General features: G+C 43.4%; 1 protein-coding gene across 2 annotated transcripts in view; it reads left to right on the forward strand.

The window, feature by feature from the left end:
• Positions 1-2,340: 2,340 nt before the first annotated feature.
• Positions 2,341-26,937, forward strand: part of col2a1b (collagen, type II, alpha 1b) — a 45,460-nt gene continuing 20,863 nt past the window's right edge. The window contains exons 1-25 of one of the 2 annotated variants that reach the window (XM_080000824.1): positions 2,341-2,622; positions 6,325-6,531; positions 7,749-7,765; positions 8,240-8,272; positions 9,076-9,108; positions 9,378-9,431; positions 11,724-11,825; positions 12,671-12,748; positions 14,998-15,042; positions 16,038-16,091; positions 17,385-17,438; positions 18,441-18,494; positions 18,855-18,908; positions 19,022-19,075; positions 19,280-19,324; positions 19,453-19,506; positions 19,799-19,843; positions 20,255-20,308; positions 22,601-22,699; positions 22,857-22,901; positions 23,535-23,633; positions 23,847-23,900; positions 24,256-24,363; positions 24,574-24,627; positions 26,268-26,366. In XM_080000824.1, coding sequence (XP_079856950.1) covers positions 2,532-2,622; positions 6,325-6,531; positions 7,749-7,765; positions 8,240-8,272; positions 9,076-9,108; positions 9,378-9,431; positions 11,724-11,825; positions 12,671-12,748; positions 14,998-15,042; positions 16,038-16,091; positions 17,385-17,438; positions 18,441-18,494; positions 18,855-18,908; positions 19,022-19,075; positions 19,280-19,324; positions 19,453-19,506; positions 19,799-19,843; positions 20,255-20,308; positions 22,601-22,699; positions 22,857-22,901; positions 23,535-23,633; positions 23,847-23,900; positions 24,256-24,363; positions 24,574-24,627; positions 26,268-26,366 — 1,686 coding nt within the window. In that variant the 5' untranslated portion in view covers positions 2,341-2,531. The remainder of the gene's footprint in view (positions 2,623-6,324; positions 6,532-7,748; positions 7,766-8,239; positions 8,273-9,075; positions 9,109-9,377; positions 9,432-11,723; positions 11,826-12,670; positions 12,749-14,997; positions 15,043-16,037; positions 16,092-17,384; positions 17,439-18,440; positions 18,495-18,854; positions 18,909-19,021; positions 19,076-19,279; positions 19,325-19,452; positions 19,507-19,798; positions 19,844-20,254; positions 20,309-22,600; positions 22,700-22,856; positions 22,902-23,534; positions 23,634-23,846; positions 23,901-24,255; positions 24,364-24,573; positions 24,628-26,267; positions 26,367-26,937) is intronic. The other variant, XM_080000825.1, reaches the window with a different exon arrangement.

A 26,937-nucleotide genomic window follows, 5' to 3' on the forward strand; every position in this document is an offset into this window, starting at 1 on the left:
TCTGCTCCAGTGAGGGCCGAGCGGTAGAGAATAGAACTGAAGCTGCACACTCAGGAGGCACCAGCTGCTTCCGCGTCCAATAAAGCCAGAGGGTCAGAGTTCCAAGTTCACAGGCCACAACCTGCACAGGGGTACGGGAGATGGGGATGCAACGAAACTGTCTCTCTGCCGTGTATAAATAGCCTGAGTTGTGTTTGTGGCTCATCACGCCCTGTGCCGCTGTCATGAGGGCTGCACTGCCTGGCCACATCTCACCACCAGTAGCTTCCCAGTACTCCCAGTTTGGGCCTGGTAGGAGCTCTAATGGGGGTCATTGTGAACATGGCGGCTTATCTTCTGTTGTGCCCCCGTGGTGCCATTGATCAACATTCACCCATGTTATTTACATCATTAGCTTCCATGTTCAAACTCCTTGTCTATATCACTTCAGACTTCAATCTTTTTTTTTTTGTTATTTTTTTACTTGTCAACACATCTCCAAAGAAATAGAAAAGGATGAGGTTTGTAAAGTTCAGATTACCCAAGCATGAGTTGTCTGCCAGTTTATGTCAATGCATATTGTCGTCTATCGTGTATTAGTTGGACATTGGTTCACCATTGGAAATGGTGCAACACCTGCAACCACACGGAGTGAAATGAATGTGACTAAGACTACGAATGAATGTAAATACGACTTTGGGACTGCAATTGCTTAACTGACATAAAAAAAGATATGACTAATCCATCCAATCCTCAACCTTTTTGAAGAAATAATAGAGTGGAGAAATAAGAGTTGGTAGCAAGGATTTCGAAAGTACCCCGCCCTCGAAGAGTTTCACGCCCATCCAGGTGCCAGGAAGGCTTGAACGGCCACAATTGAACAATGTCTATTGGAAAAATGGACGAAAAAGGGCTTTTTTTACTTCTTCTACTTCTGCTTTTTTTACTTCTTGCAGCCCAATATATCCCCTCCCACTCCTGCACTCTTAATACTATATTGATTTTTAATACTGTAAAATGTTTGCACATATATTTCTGGACAATTTGTCTGGCAAAATTGTTTCTCTGACGTCATTTCAAGGTAGTCAGGGCCTCATTCGTTTGTTCAGGAACAAAAACAAGCATCTTAGTTCTGTTCAAATGGAATTTGTGTGTTTTCACCAGACCTATTTAAGCTATTATTTTCTTTTCGCATCCAATGATATTCCATCAGGAAAGAAAAGTGACCAAGTAAAGGCTTTCAAGATCAAGATTAAAAAAAAATACAGAAATACAGTGAGTGAGTGAATTAATAAACTGTTTTCTGCAGTGGAAAGGAATATGAACAAAGTAAATGTGATAATTATTTCATTGTAGAGCACCATGCAGCATCTTCACAAAACATTCCCATAATCTATAAGTATGTTTTAGGAATAAAATTAAAAAGATTAAACTTGTTTAAATTAGTCATCAAAGATATGCCTTACATGCAAAGATTAGTGATTTCAAGTGAAAATCCATCAGATTAGTGTTGGGTGTACTGCACTACACTACAGTCTTGATTCTTAAAAGGACAAATACTTTCCCCAAAGTTTGCCTTCTGCTGATCTATTGTTTTTTTTCCTTGGTCACTTGGGGTGACTTGGTTTTATCAGAGGCCCGATCAGTGCATTCTTTCCAGCTAAGGTGGCCCCCGCCACCAGCAATGCAAACCTCATATACTGTATAGGAGCACATGCATGACGGGAAAAGCCGTTTCTTATCAAGTGTCCGCTAAATTAATATGGGATGAATACCAATCAAATTAAGTCTAGTCAGTTTTGGAGACACAACAATTGCCCTGCAGTTTACTCCACTACATACAAGACCGTCATATTACATTAGTTTAAAAAAAGGAAATCAGGATGTACACCTATATTTGCATATATTTATGAATGACCGACTCAAAGTATACAATTTTATTTTAAATTCTACAATACTTGATATGACAGGTAATTTTGCCTTTGTTTTTAGTACTCACAGACTTCTAACTAAGTAGAAAAGTAAAAGTGTCCCCAGAGAAATTTTGTGTCAGTGTATTTACAATTTAACTCAAGTCAATGCTCTGCACTTGATACAATAAGGTTCTTAATACAATTATTTATAGTGAAATATTTCCAGATAAATAGTTGTGGGATGGGGAGGTTGTTTCACTTGTTGGGTACCCGCTCAACAGCAGCAGCACATGGGGGGGGAGGGAGGGGGGTTGGTCTGAACCTGGGGCAGACAGAATGGGAGGGAAAACGGGGCTCGGGTTTCAGCCTGACAGGGGGTGTGAAGGGGCTGGGCTGATATTTGGGAATATACGAAGATCCATTGAAGGTAACGGGGACATAAAACTACAGCGCCCGGACAGACGCGCTCGGTGCTGAGTTTGGTGTTGGGGTCTGGGTCTGCCCCATCGCGCCGGGAGGGTTGCGTGTTGAATCGGCTCTGTAACTGGGGAAACACACACTGAACACAGAGGGAAGAATAGACTACCTCCGTCCCTTCTTTTTCTCCCCCCAGAAGCCCTGCATGTCTAATATTTAGACATGTTCAGCTTTGTGGATTCCAGGACTGTACTGCTCCTCGCAGCGACCCAAGTCCTTCTGTTGGCCGTGGTGAGATGTCAGGACGACGACCGTAAGTGGAACTTTTTATTTGGGTTTTTTTAGACAACTTTGAAGAAGTATATTTGGGGGGAAACGTAATATAACCCTATAATATTAATAGTTGTTTATTATTTCGTGCTTAAATTGGCATGGTTATCCCTTCGTATCCCTCTACAGCTTTTACGCACAGAGTGTGAGTTGTTGGTTGGATGTCCAGTCACTTAGAATAGACAGTTATTGGTCGTTCCTGGAGATTCTTGGGGAGTCTCGTCTATAATGGTTTACTGGTGCCTTGAAGGGGTCGGGGAACTTCGGTTGCTCGGAGAGAAGTGGATATTATAGATGTCTTGGGGCGCGCGTAATAGTGATGGGAATCACCGTCGGATTCGTCTCGTCCGGCAATAATCACAGCAAATCGCCACAGTAGTTTTGTCGTCGTGGGATTTGATTTCAATGACAATCGGTAAGCACTTCAATTGGCTGTAGAATGTGATCATCATAAATAAATGGTAATGCTGATCCCACAGGACAGCATAGGATCAGCACTGACTCAGCCCCCCTCCCGTGGACACCTGTGGGTGCTGTGGAGCCTGTGCAGGCATTCCTGGAGATCCTTGACAGGCCCCCCCCCCCCCCTCTTTTTTTTTTTATCTCCACATCCACCTCGTTTGGGGGAGGAGGGATGGGGCTTGGATAGAGAAAGGTGGTCAGGCTCAAGGGCCTTTGGTTGAAAAGCGTTAACATTCCTTTGCTGTCAGAGGGCATCGAGGCGAATTCAGGCTTGTCGGACCATAATAATTAAGCGGACTTAAACAGACCCAAATTAAAATATATTTTTAAAATTCATATGAGGAATGAAAAATGAATTGCCCCTGTTTGTTGTGGTTGTACGTGATCACTCCTGTTATCTGCATGTGCACATTCATATCAAGCCTGTTACACAGCAGCAAGTCGGTATATTGAATTGAAATTCAATCGTTATTCATTTAAATGTAGTATCTGGAGAATGTAGGTATGCTAGACCAACGCCAGAAATATTGCTCCATATTATTTTAGGGTTCCATCTGCTAAAAGGATTATCCAGCTGTGACTGTCTGTAGAATGAGACAGAGGGTTACAGATTAAAAGGTAAAAAAAAAAAAGCACAAGGGAAATGAATAGAAGACTATAAGGTGGTATAGTGATTCTGAAGGGTGCATTCTTGTGTACACTAGGTCAGGCGTATCAAGAATCCGAATCAAAGAGAGAAACGGGTGGTGTATAGAAGAGGGAGCGGAATGGAAAAACTCAAAGTGAAAAGCCAAAGTGAAAAAAAGAAAACTCAATTGGAAGTCTCAGGTTACCCTTTTGCAAAGTTTTAGGCCCTTGGACATAAAGCAAGCCCTTCTTTCCTGAGAGTTAACTCCAGGCAGAAATATTTCTGGGACCAAGAGGCCAGAATGTCTGGCTGTGACACCAGCTTTGCAGGCTCAAGGGGCAGGACACAGCTACTGGCGTTGACCTGCTCGCAGAAGACGGCGGCCAATTCGTAAAATCTCCATTCAGAGGCCAGTGACTCACCATAAATGGAGGCTGAGGGGCCAAATGGTTTATACTCTACAGGTCATCGCAGACTCTGGCTGTGGCAGTTTTAGCTGCAAACCAGTGTTGATCTCAGTTCTCCAGGAGCACACCTGGGTTCACTTTACAGTGTTCATCCTTCATTTTCCTCCTCCACCAAACATCACGGCTGCCAAAATAAAGGGGAAAAACGAATAAAGCTTTAGGCTCAGTAAGGGAGTATACCATATCCCAGTAGTTATTAGAGGTTATGTTTGATCAGATTAGGTGATGCAGGTGCAGCCACTTGTCAATTAACCGTAGCCTATAAAAATTTCAAAAAGGAAAGGTACATGCACGGAAGCCGAGAATTCTCCATCCAACGTGTTTGTACTGGCAACTTAGGGAGCTGTGGATTCCGGTTTGGGGCTAAAAGTGCCATGTGTTTGCACAAGGCAGCAGTTTGTGAACTGCCCACTGTCCCTTTCCAGAAAGGTTTCATTCATTGGTGCCAAAAGGTCCACCGGGTTACCTAGACCTACGCAGGCCTCGAAAGCAAACATAACCACTGTACTTACACCTTCTCTTCCTCGGATGTCACCGGCTTTCTGTGCCTTCTGCACCCTGAAGACCCCTCCACTGGCACGTCAACAACTTCTCCTACTGAACGGACCACAGGATCCAATCGGAGTGCACGGCCTTCTCTCTCCGCGTGAATAAGATGGCGCACTGGAGAGGCACATTGGCTTATGTCCCGCAGGTTGTCCAATGAAGTTCACTGAGTAGGGTCATTCAGTAGCAGCCCGGAGGTTGGTGTAGCTATGTTGACAGCAAGGGCGTAACTTTGGGTTGAACTTTAGGGTGGTTGAGGTCTCCACCCTTATAGGGGGCAAAAAATTGTCTTCTAAGTAATTTTTTTCCCCCCAAAACGGCTGTTGAATGAGGGTTTGTCCTGAGTTTTAAGGGGAAAATATACACCAAAGCACCAACACCGACCGAGTCTCAAAATGACGCGGTGCATACTTGTGTTATAACCGCTAATATTTTTTCATTCATCGTGATATCATCATTTTGGACGGTTGTATAGGGCGGTTTCGGTTATTGTTGGGGTTACAACAGCCCCCGATCCAGGCAGACTCCGTTGGTTGACGCACCTCACCAACACCATGGTCCATTACGCCCCTCATAGTGCTGTCTGATAAAGAACATGCCAAAACCTCCTTTGAGGTCATGAATGCACAGTCTGTGTTGGCTGTGCAGTAATTTAGGGCGTCTTCACAGTGTAAACTGGGGCTATATTTACCTTGAAAGTGAAATTACACGTGGTCCAATACCCATGTGAAGTCGTCAGAAGTTGGTCTTGCATGGTGCCATTGTGCTTGACTACTGTGGAGCTTCTTTCTGCGACTTGCAGTGCCGCCCTGTGGCTGAATAGGTTATTGCACGTTCTTGTGCAAGTGTGATGCTCAGGGAGAGGACACAAAAGGACTATCCAAAGACAGCATCACAGATTTAAATACTTTTTTTTATTCCATCCCAGTAGTGAAGACATTAGAGGATTTAGTAAGAATGGTCATAACAGGGGATTACATATATTTTGGATTCTAGCTCACACTATATGAACCAAGACTTAAAGTAATATGAAACCAACCTGAGATTCTCACAAGTCCCAGACCAATCTGGGCCTGATCACAAGTGTTTCTGAGCATCTTGAATCAAACGACCCTTAAGACGAGCGATTTCCTCGTGATTCTTTTATGATCTTGAAAATTGTACTGGGAATTCAAAATCCCAGCGAGAGTCCTTTGGCGTGTACTAGGCATTAGTATTGGCATGAAATGGAAAGTAAGATATCATTTTATTTATTTTGTATAGAGGTTAGGCTGAAACCTTGGAAGCTTATTTTGGCCATATGCAAAATAGCTTCTAAGTAACCTCTCCGAACTGAAATGCCCTCACCGTAGATTCTGTTAACCCATGTTTTTGTTGTTTTGACACATGATTAGGATTCTTCAAATAACAATTGTTTATAGTATTATATGTTTGAAAGCATGAAACTATTTAGGTTGTTTTCCCTTAATGACCAATCACCAAACGGAATATTGTGAAAACTGTTTAAACCTGATGCACTGATCTTTTTTTTTTCCCTCCCACCATCTACCTGCTGTTCCTGTGCATGGTTTAACATGCACAGAGGATGAATTTAGCTGTGTTCAAGATGGACAGCGATATAGCGACAAGGACGTATGGAAACCAGAGCCTTGTCGTATCTGTGTGTGTGACACGGGAACTGTCCTCTGCGATGAGATAATCTGCGAGGAACTCAAAGACTGCCCCAAACCCGAAATCCCATTTGGAGAGTGTTGCCCCATCTGCGCAGTCGACCAGCCCCCACCCATTGGTCGTAATTTATTTATTTTCTCATCTCTCATAAATAAATTACCCTGCACAGTCATGTTGTTTCCTTTGGGGGGGGGGAAATATTGTGGAGAAACATCAGCATCAATCAAAGGATTTGCTTTTTTTCTCTTTGGGTTCAATTCGCTCTTGCTTTGGCTCGTTACCACCATGCTCGGCATACGTTGTAATCCTCTGATTGAATCCCGTTTTCCTAACCGCCCCCCAAAGAAACAAATGACGAAAAAGAAAACAATAACCGTGGCCCTTCTGATGAAATTTCAGTGAAATGCTACCTCAACGCTGTTTTTCCACTGCTGGCTCACCTTGGCCCCATCTTGTTTGAATACTCTCCCCTACCCTGAGTATTGTGAAACATGTGGGAGTCATTATGGAAATACCTCGCTCTAACAGACAGGGCCCGGCACAGTCTCTCGTTGTGGAATTCTGCTAATCAGATATTGGACAACAATAGGTGTCAGGGTCTACTGAAATCAGAGGTATTTGAACGAGCCCCCCTAAAACGTACCACTCCAGTGATTCGATAATGAGTTACCAAGGCCAACGGTGTTTCAAAAACACGGTTGGCCATGTGGTTGTTTGTTTTTTTTTCGTTTGTTTGTTTTTTTTGAGGAGCATCGGTGAAATCAGAAGTGCCACTGTTAACAAAACGTACACATGCTTTTTTACAACACATCCTCTCTGAAACAGTTTATTGATTCGAGGCAAGCACTTAAGCAGTCTGCTCAGAGCATATGATGTATCTCTATACATTCTTCTCTCTTCATGCATCTTTCAACTAAAGCCATTCAAGCTTCAACTGATCATTTTGTACAATTAGTTATAATTAATAACACAATTGTACTTGGAATGGAATACATCAGTACTTGCTTATGATAACTTAATGCAGCAGAAATAGGTGCACCACTTCCTTTCCTTGTTTTATCTGCTGCTGCTTTGCCCCTCTATGCTTTAAGACGATGCCAGCGCCCCCAGTCAACACTTTGATTCCAATGGGCTCTTTGGGTGCCTGTTATAAGATTTGGTGGTGGTCTTGAGAGTAGTTTGATTTAAGGCTGAATGATAGCTAGCGAAGAGGGCCAAATGAAAAACAGGAGGAGTAATGAACTATGTGAATGTTTACTAGATGATGTTATGCGGGATACAGTGGCTAACTATTGATTTCTTCCCCCTCCTAAACCCGTCCCTACCCCATAACAGGCACACCTGGAGCCAAGGTGAGACACTGTGTGTGTGTGTGTGTGTGTGTGTGTGCGTGCGTGCGTGCGTGCGTGCGTGCGTGCGTGCGTGTGTGTCTGTGCCTGTACCCCCGTGTGAAACGCACCTACAATTAAATCTGTCTGAGTTCCAGAGCCGTATCAGTTTAACGACGCAGGCCTGTAGTTTATGGATTTAGCTGCAACTTTGATGTCAAAGAACTTTGTCAGACAAATAATAGTTATTTCCCGCCTGACATTGCCTGATGTCTTATAGGATGTCATTGAGAATAGTCATTACTTTGAATCCTTTTCTGCTGAACCCGTTACCTGTGGTGAGTTGGTCATTTTCCGCAGGAAATATTTTTCCAAAACGCTTAATTATTGGGGTCATAAAGGTCATTAATAGGGTAAGACATGTGCATTAACCCATGGATAATGCATTAGATTCTCTATTTTAACTGTTGTCCGTATGCTCTATCTCACAAATAACAGGGTCAAAAAGGTGAACCCGGAGACATAACTGATGTAAGTAAACATCTTTTTTTTTAGGAGTGCAGGTGCCTTTATTCCCCCAGCTGGAGAAGTTTTTGCCATGTTCAAAGTCATTAGTCAGAGAATGGAAGAGAGGGGGGTAGTTAAGGAGCGAGAGATCCAAAGATTCGAATGCTGTAAATTCCATTACTTGTTTATTCCAACAAGCCATGGGGGGGGGGCGGGGGAGAAGAAGTGAGAATAAAGAGAGACAGACAGAGGTTCTGCAGCGGATTGGCCAAGGGCAAGCAGGGAGGACACTGTTAGCCCACTCTCAGCACAAAAGGGCTTCCATACAATCCCTCTATGAAGATACCCATTGGAACAGGGGAGAGAGAGGGAGAGAGAGAGAGAGAGAGAGAGAGAGAGAGAGAGAGAGAGAGAGAGAGAGAGAGAGGGAGAGAGAGAGGGAGAGCGAACTCCCAGCCACTGTCACGCTGCACATGGAAATACTTTACCCCTTTCAGGGAATTCAAGCCCTCAGCAGGATATAAGAAGGCATTGTTTATTGTGCATTTGTTATGATAATGCTTCGCCCGGAGAGATTAGCGATAAGTGAAATCTGCACTAATGGGGGCAAGTTTATGACGATTTCCCTCAGTAAAACAGCAGAAAGAAATACATTGATTACAAACCTCCCGCCTCTTAAGAATTTTAAAAGGCACGAAAACTTGACAATCATTCCAAAAGCATGTGCTGTATTAATCTTAATGTTCAATTTTCCAGTACTTATTTGATCTGATATCTGCCATGAAAAAAAAAATACCTTCTCCCCCCCCCCCCCCCCCCACCCCCAGGTGGTAGGACCAAGAGGACCATCTGGCCCAATGGTATGCACTGTTTATCACGTTTTCACATTTTAATAGTGTTCTGCCTGTAATGCACTGGGTGCAGAGAGAAAGTTGCCACAGAGTTGCTGTTAAATTTAGCCTTCACTGCATTTAGATGGTATCAGCATGTCCCTTTAATAACCAGAAGGAAGAGATAAAGTGCTGGCATATCAGTGCACGTTCGGTTAAAGCTGACCCCGCGGCATCCGGGTTCCCAGAGGAAACTGTACATCACGAGATAACGCACTGATCCTCTCGCCTCCTTCCAGGGCCCGCCGGGAGAGCAGGGAGCACGCGGCTCGAGGGGAGACAAAGGCGAGAAGGTGAGGACGCCGTGTAAACGCTCCGTCCCTCCGTCATTTCCCCCTGACTTACTCCCCCCTCGAAAAATGCTGCATTTGAGCGCACGCTTAGCTCCGGAAACGAAAGTCTTTTGGGGGGCAAGCGGAGTGGTAGCCATTCATTCATTCATTCATTCATTCATTCATTCATTCATTCATTCAATCGTTCGTTCATTCGTTCATTTGTATGTTCTTTCATTCACTCATTCATTCGGCGGCTCAGTGAAAGCAATCACGGTTGTTTAACAGGTCTCCTAATGTAAACCTCTGGCTCACAGAGAGGGCTCCGTCAATCACTTTTGGGAGATCAGTGTTTGATCCTCACATTAATGTAACAAAACTTGGTGATGCGATAATGGCCCGCGGGCCACGGGGTTATGGCTGGGGAGTTTTCTTGTTTATGCATTTTTTCGGTGCAAGGTTGATGGATCTTCTCCAGGTTGGAGCTGCTTTTAAAAGGTGTGATTTTAACGATTTATTTTATTTTTTATTTTTTTATTTTTTTTTTTACCATCGATGTTTACAGGCTGTTCCGAGGGGTGAGAGGGTTTTTCTTCGGGGGGTTTGTCTGTATGACTTATTGCTTTGGTGGAACAACATTTTGGAATGTGGCGACTTGTTATGGAAATTGTCATCGATCCACGACACGCGGGAGATCAGGATTTTTGAAATTTCCACACACAGAACATATTTGATGTTTAAACTCTTGCTTTATTACCTACAGTACGTTGTCGGTGTAAACTGCAGTGACACTGCAGAAATGTCAAAATAAACATTTTATTTCTGCTGAAGTATTACCCTCGCGCAGCAGATGCATCTCCTAAGTAGACAGCTTCATGTTTTCTTTGCCATCACATATCATCGTCAAACCCTGTTGGCGAAACAGAACACCCTTTTAGGAACCCGACACGTTCTTTGTTTAGTCTCCCCTCGCAGGGTAATTTGTGGTGACATGCACTACAGTCTGTCTGTATGGTATGACAAATCATATATACTACAGTATGTGACCAATAATATCTAGAGTTCTAGAATATATCTAGAATCTGATGTGTGGCAACACGACAACATTTGAAATAGCAACCATGATGGATTGGTGGTGTAAGCTCTTTCAATACAGACTGCCCACACTGTTTGCAGAAGGTCCATTTGGGCATTCTATTCACAGGATACACCACCAGCGGTTTGAATCATTTATTAAAGAAAGCCCTAAGGGCCACCAGACAAAGTATGAAGTGAGTTGAAATTGAATTGAATCATTTCAAAATACCTAAAATGCATTGCAATTGGAAGATTGTTAATCCAGAGTTTATCCAGAGTTTAAGTGTTCATATGAAGCATAATCTTATCTATAAGGACATTTATATCGCGAGCAAACAGAATTTTCATCATGACGACGACCTGAAGCTCACATATTTTAACAGGATATGTTTTTTGTTTTTATTTGAGGGTTTTTTGTCAAAATAATAATCATAATACTGTCATCATAATAGGATTTAAGTATATAGCATTGATTCATATGTTAATATGTGTATTTGGAAGAGATTGATTGCTTAGAATATCTTTTAAAAATGTTCAACCACATAACACTTTTGATTATTATCTTTGATTAATGAATCATTATGAATAATTATTATGAATAATAATAAAATCTGATTTGATTGGATTGTTGTGTTCGAGCACATTCTCTGGACTGCCTGTGCAAAGGAAGCATCCCCAACGCACCAGATCACAATATGTTTAAAAAAAACATAATAATGAATAAACACGCAGGTTTACAAGCACCAACTGCTAGTTTCCAATTACCACAAATGCTATCAAAGTCAGTGGGAAACGGTAGATGATAAATTGCTTGTTTTTCTCAACTTTAGTAATGTTTCACTGTCACTGTGTCATTGTGTCTGTAAGTGTAAAATAACATCAAATTATCATGATTTAGCCGTTTCTAACGTCCGTCACCATTATTATTGTCGTTTTTTTAAATCAAATTTACAAAAGCACGGCTCTTGCCTCCTATGTCTTTATCATGTCTATGATTGGATGCTGACATACGTAGATGTCATTTCATGATCGAAGGTTAAAAATGCAACGTTTTATAGGATGTAAAGGTTCAAGTGACCTGAAAATAGAATTACCACACAAACAGATCGTGTAGTTGTTTTATATTTGTCGAGTTGGTTATCAATGCACTTTCATTTACCTGTCCTCCACCTTCCTTGAAGACAGGCTTGCGAATTCAAATTAATCACCCTCACCTCTGTTTTTTTCTTCTCCCAGGGAAGCCCTGGGCCCCGTGGCAGAGACGGTGAACCTGGAACCCCCGGAAACCCCGGCCCCCCTGGGCCTCCAGGACCTAATGGGCCCCCTGGCCTTGGCGGAGTAAGTATCCCATGACATGCAGCGAGTGGGTGGCTGATTCTCACTATACACATGGGGGGGTTGACAGGTCGAACTCTGATTCCCAGGAAGGATAAGAATGGATCCACTTTGACTTTGTGAAAGCACATCGGGGAGAAAAGTTTGAAGCGAGAAGTTTTCAAAAGAAAAACAAAAGACGAGGGAAGCCACTGGTTTTGGGAAGGGCCAAGGAGACAACGGTGAAGGGATACGAAGAGAATAGATAGAATACTTTTCATTCTTTGTGGGAGAAGGGGGGAGGGGAGGAGAATAGACAGGAGCGAGCATGATAGACTTGGGGGGCGGCGGCAGGCGGGGGGGGGGGGGGGGTGTTTTGGGGACAAACAAGGAGATTCTTTGTGCGGCGGAGAGAAATGAAAAGAGTTCACAGGCCCTCCATTACCCCCCTCCCTGCCCTGGACAAGCATTTAATATGCAGTTGACAAACATCTAAAAACCTGATCCTCCTCTGCGCTGCCAAAAGGCAAAAAGGACGCCCTCCAAATGTGCAGAGGGAAGACAGGGCCTCTGGCTTCTGAGTTTTGTCTGTTCTCTCCGTGAGATTTAGTCTAAAATATTGTGACAAGGATCCATTGCGAGTACGGTGAGGTATTCCAAATGTGTGCATTTCATCAAGAAAAAAAATCCCTTCGATCTCAAGTTGCCAATTCATCCTTCTATTCTACATATCTCTATTTTCTATATATATTCTAGATACATATACAAAGCTTCATTCCATATGCCATTACAAAAAACTCTAAATGCCACAATAACCAAAATGACATTCCCTGAAATATCCTTATATTCTTCTTCTTTTGCTCCCATAGAACTTTGCTGCTCAGATGGCCGGTGGATTCGATGAGAAGGCCGGCGGCGCTCAGATGGGTGTGATGCAGGGACCGATGGTGAGGGTCCAGATGAGAGCCACTGCCAAATGCAATGTTGTTAGTAGAGTGCACTGCTGGATCCCAGAACTGGATCCCCACAGTAGTTAGATACGTGCACGAGCTGTCTCAAGCACACCTCTAAGGGATGTGATCTTCACCGAAAAGAAGACATTTTTCCCCGACGGATCAGAATCCTAGACCCAATAATGGTCAGGATGGGAGGAACAGAGGATTTCTGAAGATTTATTTATTTATTTTTTATCTCATCGCAATCTTCACAATATACTGCGTGTCATTTTATCAGCAGCTTCCAAAATGACCTTTTCTGACCCTCTTATTTGTTTATGAGGACGCTCAGAGCTCCACCCCCTGGTGTTCCAGAAGAGAAGCAGCTGCCCTTCGGGCCCTGAAAGAGATCTAAACACCTCCCATGGAGTATAAGGCTTTGGGGGTTTTTTTGTAAGTGAGGAAACAGACGTCGATCGTTATTATCTTTCAAACCCACAAAAGAAAAAAAATCCACTAGCTGGCACGACAGACTGCCGTAGTTGGAATGAGGAGTACACTTGGAGCTATTTTGGTTTTTGAAAGCCACAGCGCAGCTTGACGGCGGCTCGGCACCAGCTGAAGTCTGAGACACCAGGAGGGGGATGAGGTCGAGCGGAGCCCGACGGTGTGCGGCGAGAAGCCCCTGCAGCTTCGTCCTCAGACCCCGACGGACCCCGCTGTCTGTCCATTCATATTTCAGCGCGCACGCAATGAGAAGGCGCGCGGTGCGGCCAAATCGCCCTGACTGCGATCTCAGTGTCCAAGGCACGAGTCAGAGTCATTAACCACCCGATCCCCAAGCCGTATTCCAACGGCTACACACCGCACTCTGTGTGAGGGAACCCACAAGGCCCAACCATGCACACACACATCCACACACGCACACGCACATGTGCACACACACACACACACACACACACACACACGCGCGCGCGCGCACACACACACACACATACACACACACACACACACACACACGCACACACACACACACACATACCAAATAGGTCAAAAACAAATATATAAACAGGCCTAGGGATATAGAGCCCTATTGATATGTCCCTACCCAATGCATGAAGGCCCCTCACACTCCCTGAAAGGAGGACTTTCATTCCCCTTCTAGGAACCACTGTGCTTCACTTTGCTGTGTTTTCTCTGGCGACAGTCGCAAATTTTAATAAGTAGAATCAGAATATGCTGAAAGCCGGGTATATAAAAGAAAAGGCCAGTTTATCAAGGGATACACTTTTTTTTAATCCAGGAGACGAGCTCACACATAAGACCCATCCAAACTTTATTTTATAAAAAAAAAAATTCACGGGGGAACTGAGAAATTTGGTGAAGTTTTATTGGCATCATGTCCTGTGTGTGTGTGTGTGTGAGAGAGGGAGAGAGAGAAAGGGGCAGAGAGAGAGAGAGAGAGAGAGAGAGAGAGGGGATTTGGCTCATCACCTGCATAGAATGTGATTTTCTCTTGCTGCGTAATGATCCATGGAGTACGAGAAAAAAATGTACTTTGACATGTGAGTCCAACCAGAAGCTGTCACAGAGCAGCCTGGGATTCAAGTGAGAGGATTAAAAAGGGGGCGGGGGGAAAGAAAGCAGGAAAAAAAAAACGTAGGGTTGATTGTATTCAAGTAGAGTTTGTGTAGAAACTGTTTCTGTTCTGCATACGTGATGGTGCGATGACAAAATGCACCGGAGTCATGTCGAGCTGACGTACAGCGCTACCGCTGAACATGAAACTGCAAATATGCACAGCAGGTGTGAAAGAGATGGAGAGATGGAGAGAGAGAGAGAGAGAGAGAGAGAGAGTTGGAATGCCAATGAGGAATTCTAAACAATTTATGTATCTGACAGCGAAGCAATTTTCGTTGCTTTGGGGCAAAGTCAAAACCTTTTTACTGCTTCTGAAAAAAGGTTCAAATGCAGGGAAGTAATTTGTCTTTTTTTTTTCCGACAATAACCACACTCTGGAACTTGCAAATTGTAATATAATCATCACACCTAAAAGTACCTCTTATATGTCCATATGTGTGTACCTGTGTGTGTGTATACCTGTGTGTGCGCGTATGTGTGTGTGCGCGCATATGTGTGTGTGTGTGCGTGCGTGCGTGCGTGTAAATGTGTGCACGTTACAGTTCAGGTGGTGGAGAATGTTATGATTATTACCCTGATTTTTTGTCTCTCCTATTTACCCCGCCTCCTCACCCCACCAGGGCCCAATGGGACCTCGAGGACCACCTGGCCCCAGTGGATCACCTGTAAGTACCTCCCGCACTCCCCAAAACCACTCTCAGACCGGACACGCCGTGCACACAGCAGCTCATCAGATCCTCCCCCTCCAGTGATAGACACCGCAGCGAAACATCCAGCGACTAAAGCCCACTCGCCAAAGTCGCCCTGACGCGTAGTCATACGGCGAAGTCGCCCCTGAGCGCATATTTATTTCTTCAGGAAGGTGGTACGTAAAAAAAACAAAAAACGACCTTCATTTCTGGGCTGTAGGCTCCAGGGCTTTCCCCCCCTTCCACAACAACCCGGAGGCATGACATCTGACAACTTACCTTTCATGGGAGCGGGCGGAGCTGCCCCCGTCGTTTGCATTCCCCCCCCCCGCCATCCCCCACCAGAGCGCCGGGCTCGCAGGCTCCAGCTTAAGCTCTCTGCGGCCCGTTCAGCCTGCAGAGTAAAAGCTAATAAATTTCAGGCAGTGCCAGCTGACTTGCCTCAACTTGATGGCTCAATCGCACAAGAGCCCACTTTGCAGGAGGAAGCCAGCTCTTATGTTCATCTCGGAGCGGGTTCAATTTAAAGGGTTAAGGCATGGCAGGCTGCATTCTGGCTAGAATCTGCTTTACAACATAATATACAGAATATAAAAGAGTTAGTCAGGGTATAAATATGTTGTGTGCACCGAAAGCTGACGAACAGCAATAAAATGCATTGATTACATACAGTACAATAACTACATTTCAATTCACATAATATATATTTTTTCAAGGATTGTCAAATTGATTTCAGCTAGTAATGAGAAGACTTTCACTGACTGGCAACTGTACTCGCTATTGCATAAAATGTATTGGTTCTTCACCAACACCCTTTATACCGCAAAATGTGCCGGTCATTTTTGGTTATTTAAAGTTTAAAGTTTAAAGACACATTTTGCCCATTTTCATCAACCAGTGAAACATAGTCTGATGCGTCATATGCTCCTACAAGCCAGTATCCTCAAGCATCTCTATCTTCTATTTTCTAGGGCCCGCAGGGTTTCCAAGGTAACCCTGGAGAGCCTGGAGAGCCTGGACAATCTGTAAGTATTGTGGTGAAAAGTTCCTACGTCTGTGTGTGTGTGTGTGTGTGTGTGTGTGTGTGTGTGTGTGTGTGTGTGTGTGTGTGTGTGTGTGTGTGTGCGTGTGCGTGTTTGTGTGTTCAAAAAGGGATGGCGCAACACATTGTTTTTGTTATTGGAACACTGGTCTGAACGGAGTGTCTATTATTTCCAGCCTTGTCCTCTGCAGAGACAAACTCGGGTCTTTTTTTTATTTTTTATTTTTTTTAATATAATAAAGGATCTTGAAATCAAAGGAGCTTTTCTCCAGGATGATTTCGATTCCACCACAGTGTTCACCTCCCCTGGTCCTCCCTGGGCCTCCTTCCTCTCTCCTCCCCCCGTCGTTCCACTTCTCACCGCCCTTTATCCTCACCTACCCTGTCTGAACCACTCCCGGCCTCTCCGTCAATCGGACGGAGCAGGGTCTCCCTACCACTGTGCTAATCTCGCATGGAGTTCAAATATGCAGCCCGGCCGCCTCCGAGGTGCCATCTTGGTTTCCCTCCGGCCGTGAGACCGCTGGCTCCGATGCGTCGTTAGTTGTGATTAAAATCAAGCCCCGTGAGAGGAAGGCGGCCAGGCGGGGGGCGGGGTGACGGCCACCACCAGCGCTTGAGCGTCTGCTCCCTCCGGTGACCTTAGACGAATGGAGTCTTAATAAATGCTCGGATAATCTTTCGCTGCTTTAAATCACGGAAAACGAGCGTTAGGATTAAAGACCGGGTTCCCCAATTAAATAATTCAGTGATTAGTAATCCCACTGCCAGGCCTTCCGTTGCGTCTGGTTGGTGTGTGTGAGAGGAATAAGGATCGTAATGTGGTCCCATTTCAGAGTAATTCCCAGCTTTTCTGGTGGTAAATACTTTAATTGGGCGATTTTATGTATTTTTGTCAGACACGTGTAAGGAGACTATAATCTGAATTAACGACACATGTTCACATTATTTGGCAATATGAAATGACCAAACAAATTGATTTGGGGTTGTTCCGTATCAGTATTGTAGGAAATACTTACTCCCTGCCAACACGCGTGTCAATGAGAGTTACACTGTCTTCAATAATCCAAGTGGTAATTACAGTCATCTGCAGCCATCTTTCATGTACAGATCTCAGATGGTTCCTTCTGTCAGAATGTTTTCTGCCAGAAATGCTTGTTGAGTAAAGGGGACAGATGCATGGCGACCACATGCTGTAAATTGCTCCAGATAGTACATAAAGCATTATAGGCATAACCCTTTTTTTTTTTCCCCTGTTCCTTGTTTCTAACTATAGGGCCCCTTGGGTCCCCGTGGCCCCTCCGGACCTTCTGGAAAACCTGGAGATGATGTGAGTATTTCTGTTGCAAACACATCGATAAAAAAGGGAGCAAAAACACTTCTATGGTGTTGAGCACAGGGTAAAGTACCTATGACTCTCTCTGCGGTCCACTCTGTGCTGGGATGTATTCACCGAAGGGACGGTTGATGGAGATACGCTGCCTCCCTGCAGCAGAATTACAGCACAAACTGTCACTGAAAAAGAGCCCTCCAAGTTCAGATTCCATCTGAAGCATCACAGAGCAATGGCCTTCTATCACCCCACCCATAACAAAATGTATTTTTAGCAATACTAGAAATAATAATATATAACAATAATAATACAATAAAGTATCTATTGTCTCGGGAGTTATTTACTTGTTGCATCATCGTTTAACTGAATTATTAGCATTAGTTGGAGAATTAATGTAATCTGCACACCAAGCGAATTCACTTTCAAAACAAACTATGGAAATATAAAAATAAAAGCCAGCAAGAAACAATTTCGGCTGTGCAATTTGTGGATGAAACAAATCGCATTATATCACCCTATCCAGCATCTCGCATGATAATGGACTCATCTACATTGTACCTTAAAATAACCTTTCTTGAATTGCCTCTTACCTTATTGTGTTAAATTGGAACAATGGCTTCCGCCTAATTTGAATTGTAATAAACATGGTATAGCTAATGGACATTTTTGTATGTGACTCTTTAATTTGAATTGATTTGATATTTTCTCCTCTTTGATATAAAGCAGGAACAGTTTTTAAATTCAGTTCCTAAGGTTAGCCACACGATGGCAGCAGACTTGCTGTTACTTCATATCTCCACTAGGGGCACCATAAACCTAATTGATTGAACACTAGTTGGATTGTGGCCGACCAGTCAGCTTGATTAACTAATGTTCAATACTGTATTTGTTTTGTCATCTTTTTATGATTTACATTTACCAGTTTATTTTTAAAATGAATTATTCTACATGTTCTATTTTTTTCTTGTACTTTATTGTCTCTCTCTCATTTTGTTTTAGGGTGAGGCTGGCAAACCTGGTAAATCTGGTGAACGTGGACCACCTGGCCCTCAGGTGAGTTTTCTTATCCTTTGAATATAATAATTGCTCATTTATATCATAGTTCTCACAATATGTACATGCAAATATTGTGAGAATAAAGGCATTAAAGGAATAATTAATGATGGCGGTCGAAAATAATAAAGGCTCACTACAAGGATGGATCCACCCAAGGGCACAAATGACCCTTTTTCCTTAAATGTGTTTTAAAAATGCACCTCTTTAGGCAAAAAAAAAAAAAGTTCTAAGTTCTGGAGTATGTTTGGGCTAAGGACCAGGACAAAAAAATGTAATAATTCCATACTCTTTATCTTCACCCCCTCTCTCTGTCTCCCTCTCTCTGGTCAACCTGTCGTCTTTCCTTCTAATAAAAAGGGAGCTCGCGGCTTCCCGGGAACTCCCGGTCTGCCCGGCATCAAGGGACACAGAGTGAGTATCTCCATCGTCAACAGAGGACTGTTCTAATCTTCCCATGAAAAATATTTAGGTTTTGATTTCTTAACTCCTCGTCGCCCCCCCCCCCCCCCCTGTATCTTTTCTAGGGATATTCAGGTCTGGATGGCGCAAAGGGAGAGACTGGATCTGCCGGTTCCAAGGTGTGATTTTGCCGTTCCATTCCTGTCGCAGAACACATCTGTTGCCGTCCATTTCCTTTCTGTTCGTGGACTTCTGTGTTGCCGCTGAGCGAGATAGGATCCAGCGATGGATCAAGGCATAGCACTCCACTGTCAATTCTTGTGAATGACCCTTGAGTGGTCCAAGAGGACTAAACGTGTACGACGTGCATCTTTTTGTGACAGGGCGAGTCTGGATCTCCCGGTGAGAACGGCGCCCCCGGCCCGATGGTGAGTCCATCAACCATCAACACAATCCATCATCATCACGGCCACATTTCTTTTGTCACGGGTTTCATCTGGTGTGATATATACGTATAAAGTGTCCATTTTAACTTTTCCCTGTTCCTTCTGTGAAGGGACCTCGTGGTCTGCCCGGTGAGAGAGGTCGCCCCGGGCCCAGCGGTTCTGCCGTGAGTATCTACCTTTTGTTTTTCATCGTATAAAAACCTTTCTCAAAAAAATACTCATGTCATACTTTGAGTAGGGAGAATTTTGTTAAGAGCTATTCAGAATGGTTCAATGACAATTACTGTCGTGTTTCGTCAATTACATGAGGTGGTTGAGTTGAAAATGAGGCAGCAAAATCTGTGTCTCTTTATGAAATGTTTTATTTTTAATATTATTGTACAGATGACAATATAATCAATGAACTTCATCTCCGAAAGCCGCAACGTGCTCATTTGCAATATCTCTCACATCCAGGGTGCACGTGGAAACGATGGTCTGCCTGGTCCCGCCGGTCCCCCTGTAAGTATTATTTTCCTTCTCTCGTGTTTTGTGACTTTTCGATACACACAGATACACACACACCCACAGTCGGCCACGCCCACCCTGGCGGTTTTCCGCCCGCCCACCTTTTCCTTTCTTTTGCACACCTCCGTCTTCACGTTCCCCTCTCGCGCCAACTCTAACCTACAAACCTTTTTCCGAGTCAAATCCTGTTCCCGATCTCCCCCAGCATACGACCATCTCTTCCCGTCCGTCTTCCGTCAGTTTTCCCCCGTAGCCCAGCTATAAGCTTCCCTCGGCGTTTAAACTCGTTCTCACCAAGTGAACTTTCACAGTCCACCCCGGTGGAATTGAGTCTATTTGGTCTGATACACGTAGTTCCACCTGTAGTTTGTCTGATCAGTGGTTCTGTCCTGTCCCTCCCCCCAGGGCCCCGTTGGTCCATCTGGTGCTCCAGGCTTCCCTGGATCTCCTGGCTCAAAGGTAAGCTCCTTCCACGGCCAAACTATTTGCTGCTTATCCCGTCACAAAAAAAAAAAAAAAAAAAAAGGTGATAAACCTGACAAAGCGCCGCCGTTCTGTATATCTTATCCTGTGTGTGTATGCCTCGCCTCGGGTCAAGTCAGAAGGTTTAGAGCTTTTAGAGAAAGCATTTTGTGGGGACATGTCGAAATGCATTTTGAGAAACTGGAGACGGCTTCACACTGCACTGGAAAACGCTCTAAGCCCTCCGTCTGCGTGGAAAGTTGGAACGATGAAGGGTGAGGCGGGTTTTTCTAGTCCCTCTCTTCACCTCCGTTTGTTTTTTACTCTTTCGTTTGCCTCTCTCTCTCTCTCTCTCTCTCTCTCTCTTTCTGCCTCCACGTCTTCCCTCTTCTCTTCCCCCGCCGTGAGGGAGTTATTCCTCGCGCGTTTCGGTAAAAAAAAAGGCCCAGCTCGGTGCACCCGGGGGCCCCTTCGCGGGTGGTTTGACTCTCTTCTTCTTGCCCCCCTGACGTTAATGGGAATGATTTGGTAATTCAATCTGGAAATCCGTGGTTACAAAACCAGCCCCTTCGCTGGAATGTGACTTGAAGAAATCTCCGCAAACCAGGCCCTAGATGCGAAATCGCGTATAAAAGGGTATAATAGGTACGTGTGCCTGGTACATACTTACCTGAGTAGTGGACTCGAGGTGGACCCAAAATCCGACACAGCGTCAGGGTTGAAGCTCTTTACGAGCTTTTCAGACAAACAAAGACACGACCTGGGAAGAGGGGAGCGGTTGTGCTTGAGTAGGAAAACAGACCCGGACCTAACGTTGCGTACTTAGAGCATGGACACATAAGGCGAGGCTGCCAAAGGACCGGACTGGGGGCAGGGTGTGCAAACACGGTTGACGGTTGAGACAGGCCGGGAAGTGAGGGGACACCCTGGAGGGAGGGGAAGAGAGAGAGAGACAGAGAGAGAGAGAGAGAGAGAGAGAGAGAGAGACAGAGAGAGAGAGAGAGAGAGAGAGACAGCCGCACCCGCAGGCCTTGGTTTCACTCATCACAAGGTGGTGTTGTGAGGGCAGGTGAGGTGAGAGTGATGGTCCTACCCTTTGTTGCGCCGCCGCTCCAGTAACACAAGCGGGATGATGCCGTTATATGTCATGACTCGTGACAAATTAAACGCCGCTCCGACGAGAAAAAGGAATCCCATTCAGCAAAAAGGCTGAAAAGACTGCCATGTCATAGTGCGGCGCAACCGTTGGCTGGTGTCCATTTGGGGGCAGCAGCTCACACTCACTCTGTTGACTTGATTTGGATGCTCTGTCATTATATGTTTTTGTTTTTGGACCGACGCAATACGCGGCGTTAAAACGCACCCTCCCTTATGAATCCCATTTCTTAATTGAAAATACAACCCTGCATTTTGTTTTGTTTTTTGTTGTTTTTTTTTTTTTTGTTCGAATGACCCTCATCTGTAAGCGATTCGCGCTCGTTTTAGTTTTCCCGCTAAAATCTGCACTCTTAACTTTCATGATCAGACGCTTGCAACCTTATAACTGATCTGATGTCTCAAAGAATAGAGTTACACTTTGAACTTTGAATTAACAACAAGTTGGACACTGTAGAGTATTATTTTCGAATAAATGTACACTTCACTCCTCATTCTATGAATCTATATTAACTGTACTAGTGAACACAACTGATGAATTTCTAATACTTTGCAGAGATATGCACAGATGTACTTTCCAATGCACCGTCACCATGAATGTATACATGTTTTAAACAACATAAAGATGACTTCAATTTCAGAGGGGCCTAAATATTTACAGCTCTTGGCCGAGAATAAAGTTTTTTCTTATTTTACTTTTTGTCACGTATTTGTTGATCTGTTGAAGAGCCTGATTTTGTGCAAAGCTTGAAGCTTATTTTCAGCATCAGCGCAACTTAAATTCCTCTGGCTCCAAACCCTCACTTTCAGTTAACGCAGATTAATCTCTTCCATGCCATCGGGTTTTATTTCTGCTAATCCTTTTATTTTGTTCTACTCCAACAGAGCAGGCTTTTCTTCTTGTAAAACAGAACATATTTCTGGTTTTGAGGCTGTTCAAGTGTTTGGGCCCACTTTGAAACGATTCTAGGATTTTAAACAGTTTGGCCGTGCAGGCAGGTAGGCATAGACATCTCGTTCACATGTTGAGAGTCGTGATGACTGGTTGTTGGTTCAGGTTGGTTTTTGGATGAGGCGCAAACACTGATGTGTACATTGAGTGTAATGTGCATTATTTCTTGCGTTGTTTCCCAGGGAGAAGCTGGACCCACTGGCGCACGTGGACCTGAGGGGGCGCAGGGGCCCCGCGGAGAGTCCGGCACCCCTGGATCTTCTGGACCATCCGGCGCTTCTGTGAGTGAAGCTGTGGAGTGTTTATAGTTGTTTATATATTGGTCCTAGCAGTCACAGAGTTTTACAAGAACCTTACTGTTAGAGGCTATTTGTGCTCCATTGGAAAATAAAGATTGATTAACACAGATCAATGACTTTTGTCTCCTATTCTTTGCAGGGAAACCCTGGTACTGATGGTATCCCCGGAGCCAAGGGATCAGCTGTAAGTCCGCCGTTCTCTCTTCTACTACTAAAGTACAGGGGAATAGTTGGTAGATATCCGACTCTTCCGCTCAGTTGACCATACAATATACAGTCATTTCAGGGTAAGCAGGTCCACTGTTGTGAAAAAATAATCGCGTAGCGCTTACAATAATGGAACATTGATCTAAACGCTTGTCACAAACATGAGCTTGGCCCAAACACAAGAAAATCGTTTGTCACATTATACGAAGTCTCAAAAAGATCAATATTGAGTTATTATTATTATACCTCTCTAAAGAGGAGCCACCCATGTTCCACCCCCTACACACACACACACACACACACACACACACACACACACACACACACACACACACACACACACACTATCATTTATCTAAGAGTTCCCACTTTTAATTACTGAAAATGACTCCCTTATTGAAAAAGCATAGAAGTTTAATTGATGTACTCATACCTGTTATCCAATAGCTGCACTGATATTGTCCCAGCGTATCCTAATCTGCAACCACACTCAGTTTGACAGATCGAGGAATATGTTTTCTAGATGATGTTTGACCACATTATAGTTATTATAGTATAGGTATGTAGAATACAGACTAATAGACCGACCTGCTGCTGTCTTGCTCCGCAGGGCGCACCTGGTATTGCTGGAGCTCCTGGTTTCCCTGGACCCCGTGGACCTCCCGGACCCCAGGGGGCCACTGGTCCTCTTGGGCCCAAAGGAACATCTGTGAGTACTTTCTCCAACATAAAACATGAAGAACTGCACCAAACTAATGTTTACCAAACACCATGGGAGGAAAGTGTTGATGTAAATACCTCCATACCCTTCCTGTTTGGAGAGGGCTCGATATGATCAAATGCAATTGCCCGTGTCAGTCTTGAATCACAGAGAAATTGTGTTAAATCAGACCCACACACTCTTTCTTCTCTTTGCCTCCAGGGAGATCCAGGTATCCCAGGATTCAAAGGAGAAGCTGGACCCAAAGGAGAGTTTGTGAGTTGTGTTGTTGCTTGTTTTTTTTCTTGTGACAATAATTCAATATTCCAGGAGGAGGCGCCACTGAGTGCTTGCAAATTTTATTTTTCTCAGCTTTCTTTTTTTTCCTTTATTTGCATCTGTAATAATAACAATCATCGATGACACTCAAATAAAATAGAATGGAATTGCGAAAACTAAAAAAGTAAGGCACCACCCACCATTTTAAAACAATTTAAAAAAAAAAAAGTAAAATGTCAATGTGCAGCATTTATTTTTAACACCTTCAACACTCCGCCCCTTGAAAAGCCAATTACAAAAAATTCGGTGCATTTCCATGCATTTCACTCTTGCCTGAATGTGTTTTATTTAGGGACCAGTTGGTCCTCAAGGAGCCCCCGGACCAGCAGGAGAGGAGGGCAAGCGAGGACCCAGAGGAGAGTCTGGTGCTGCTGGACCTCTCGGACCCCATGGAGAAAGAGTGAGTAATCTATCTATCTATCTATCTATCTATCTATCTATCTATCTATCTATCTATCTATCTATCTATCTATCTATCTATCTATCTATCTATCTATCTATCTATCTATCTCTCTGTCTGTCTGTCTGTCTGTCTGTCTGACTGTCTGTCTGTCTGTCTGTCTGTCCGTCTATCTATCCTAACGCTGTCTCCGGTTTGCCTTTTGTTTAGGGCACTCCTGGTAACCGTGGTTTCCCTGGTCAGGATGGTCTGGCTGGTCCCAAGGTGAGTGTCACCGTGTTTATGCCGGTCTCTGTTTATGCCTGCCTGTTGTAGCAGTTAAATAGGAAATATAAAATTGGAAATAAGCGGGGGGAGGAAACAGATAAGAACACTGACTGAACCCGATTTGCCAGGAGTCATGGTTTTGTACATCTGCTGCTTGTTGTATCATGAAATTGCATCCTCAGCTCTGGACGGGTGCACGATTGTGCTGCAGCTTCCTGTTCCCCTTAGATAGTCATGGTTAGAAAATTACATTGTAATGAAAATGCCTCGTCATAACGGCGCGATTAAGCACCCCCGTAGTTGTGAAATGTGATGTAAATAGGCATCGTTTTTGCCAACTCCCTCGTGAACTCAGCCAATATATAAACCCTTAAACAGCAGCTGACAAATGACTAGATTCAAATTATTTTCTGCCATGATTAAACCTTAGGCCAGTGTAGGCCCTATCATTTATGTCGCTGCGACAGCATGCAGAGGTGCGGTACATTAACATGCAGTGCAGTTGATTCTCGTTGTGACAGCGACAAGAACCTTTATGTTGCCGAACGTTAAACGTTTTTGGATTGGTTGTCTTTGAAACCTGGCCGATTGCTGCGCTCGTCCTATTGAAAAAAAAACACACACACACACACACAGTTCCAAAATGTGTCTACAGTTGGCAAGGCTCACAAAAGAACAGAGCCTATATAGACTCCAACTCTTCCGGATCAATCTTCCTATTCTGTGCACTTAAGAATGACATAGTTGATCAGTTTCGTTTCAAAGGGAAGCCTCCAGAGCCCAACCGATAGTGGCAAATTCACACGACTCACTGTCTGCAGTTCCACCGTGTCGCCACGAGATGGCGGTGTAACAGCATACTTTTGATTTACGCGTACGTTATGTGCCATATGCACCAAAGGGATTTAACACGATCTACCTTATTCAGGTAGATTTACCAAATTAATAATAATTATATTGTAAAATAATCATCCCTCTTAGAAACTCAAATCAATTCCACTTTTGAATGAAATACATAATCAATGGACAATGTCATATCCCTCAGTGCAGTAGAAACAATAGGCAATAATAGATTCAAGATTCAGGAGGTTTATTCGTCACATACATATACATATGTTCATACATATGTGCAGCGAAATGTCCGGAGATTATGCACAATAGTTACTCAACCGAACATAACCTAATTCCTAACTGATTCCCAACTGATTCCTAAAACGTAATGCAGTTAGTGAATAGAATAATATAAATAAAATAAAATAAAAACAAAAATAAATTATAATAACATAATAATTCTAAAAATATATATAATAAAAAAATATATATATATAAAATATAAACATATAAAATATTTTATAAAATAAAAAGATATATAATATAACATAATAATTATAAAATATTGAAAAATATAAATGATAAAAATATTATATTGACTTGATTGATTATATTATATTGAGAAAAGTGTCAATATACAATAAACCAAAAAAATCAACAATTCACATTCTGACAAAAATAGAACATTGATTGCAAGATTGTATAAATAAAAGGAAAACTGTATACTGACATTAGTCCACAGAAGTGTCTCATCTAAAGTGCATGACTGAGTGAATGACCCCTGATTCTCTGCTCTCTTCACACAGGGAGCCCCCGGTGAGCGTGGTCCATCCGGCGCCGGCGGTCCCAAAGGTGCTAATGGTGACCCCGGTCGTCCTGGAGAGCCTGGTCTGCCTGGTGCCAGGGTCAGTTCCTTCACGATGACACGACAGAAACAACAGATATGGACAACGATCTTTTAATCCATACTGCAATTGGCGATAAAACATTTCAATAGCACACCAACATGTTATAATCAAAGTGTCTGGAGGTCCACAAAAAGCCTGAAAGTGTCCAAAATTCAGTTTTACAAATAATAGATGCTTAAATAGTCTTTAAGATTAATTTGATTCATTTCAAAGTAAACACAACATTGAGTTAATTTTTTGTTAAAAGTGTTAGCTGTCATAGTTACCTTCAGTGAGAAATCCAAGAAAATCCTTGTACTTACTCTTCTGATATTCTGTGTAAAAAAAAAAATATTTTATTTATTAGTTTTATTTATTTATTTATTTATGATTTATTAGTCCAGTACCTAATCACTGAGTTTGCTCTGACATACGGGAAACTGTTTTAATAACAGGTCATATAATCATCCAGTTCATAACCAACCTTGTTTCTACCTAATTCTTATTTCTGCCCGTTACCAAATCTATAGCACCTACCTTTACTGTAATTTTGTCATTTATTGAATGAGAGAGAGATTATTTGTCCCAA

The sequence above is a fragment of the Zeus faber genome (genome assembly GCF_960531495.2).
Source record: "Zeus faber genome assembly, chromosome: 5".
Lineage (NCBI taxonomy): Eukaryota > Metazoa > Chordata > Actinopteri > Zeiformes > Zeidae > Zeus > Zeus faber.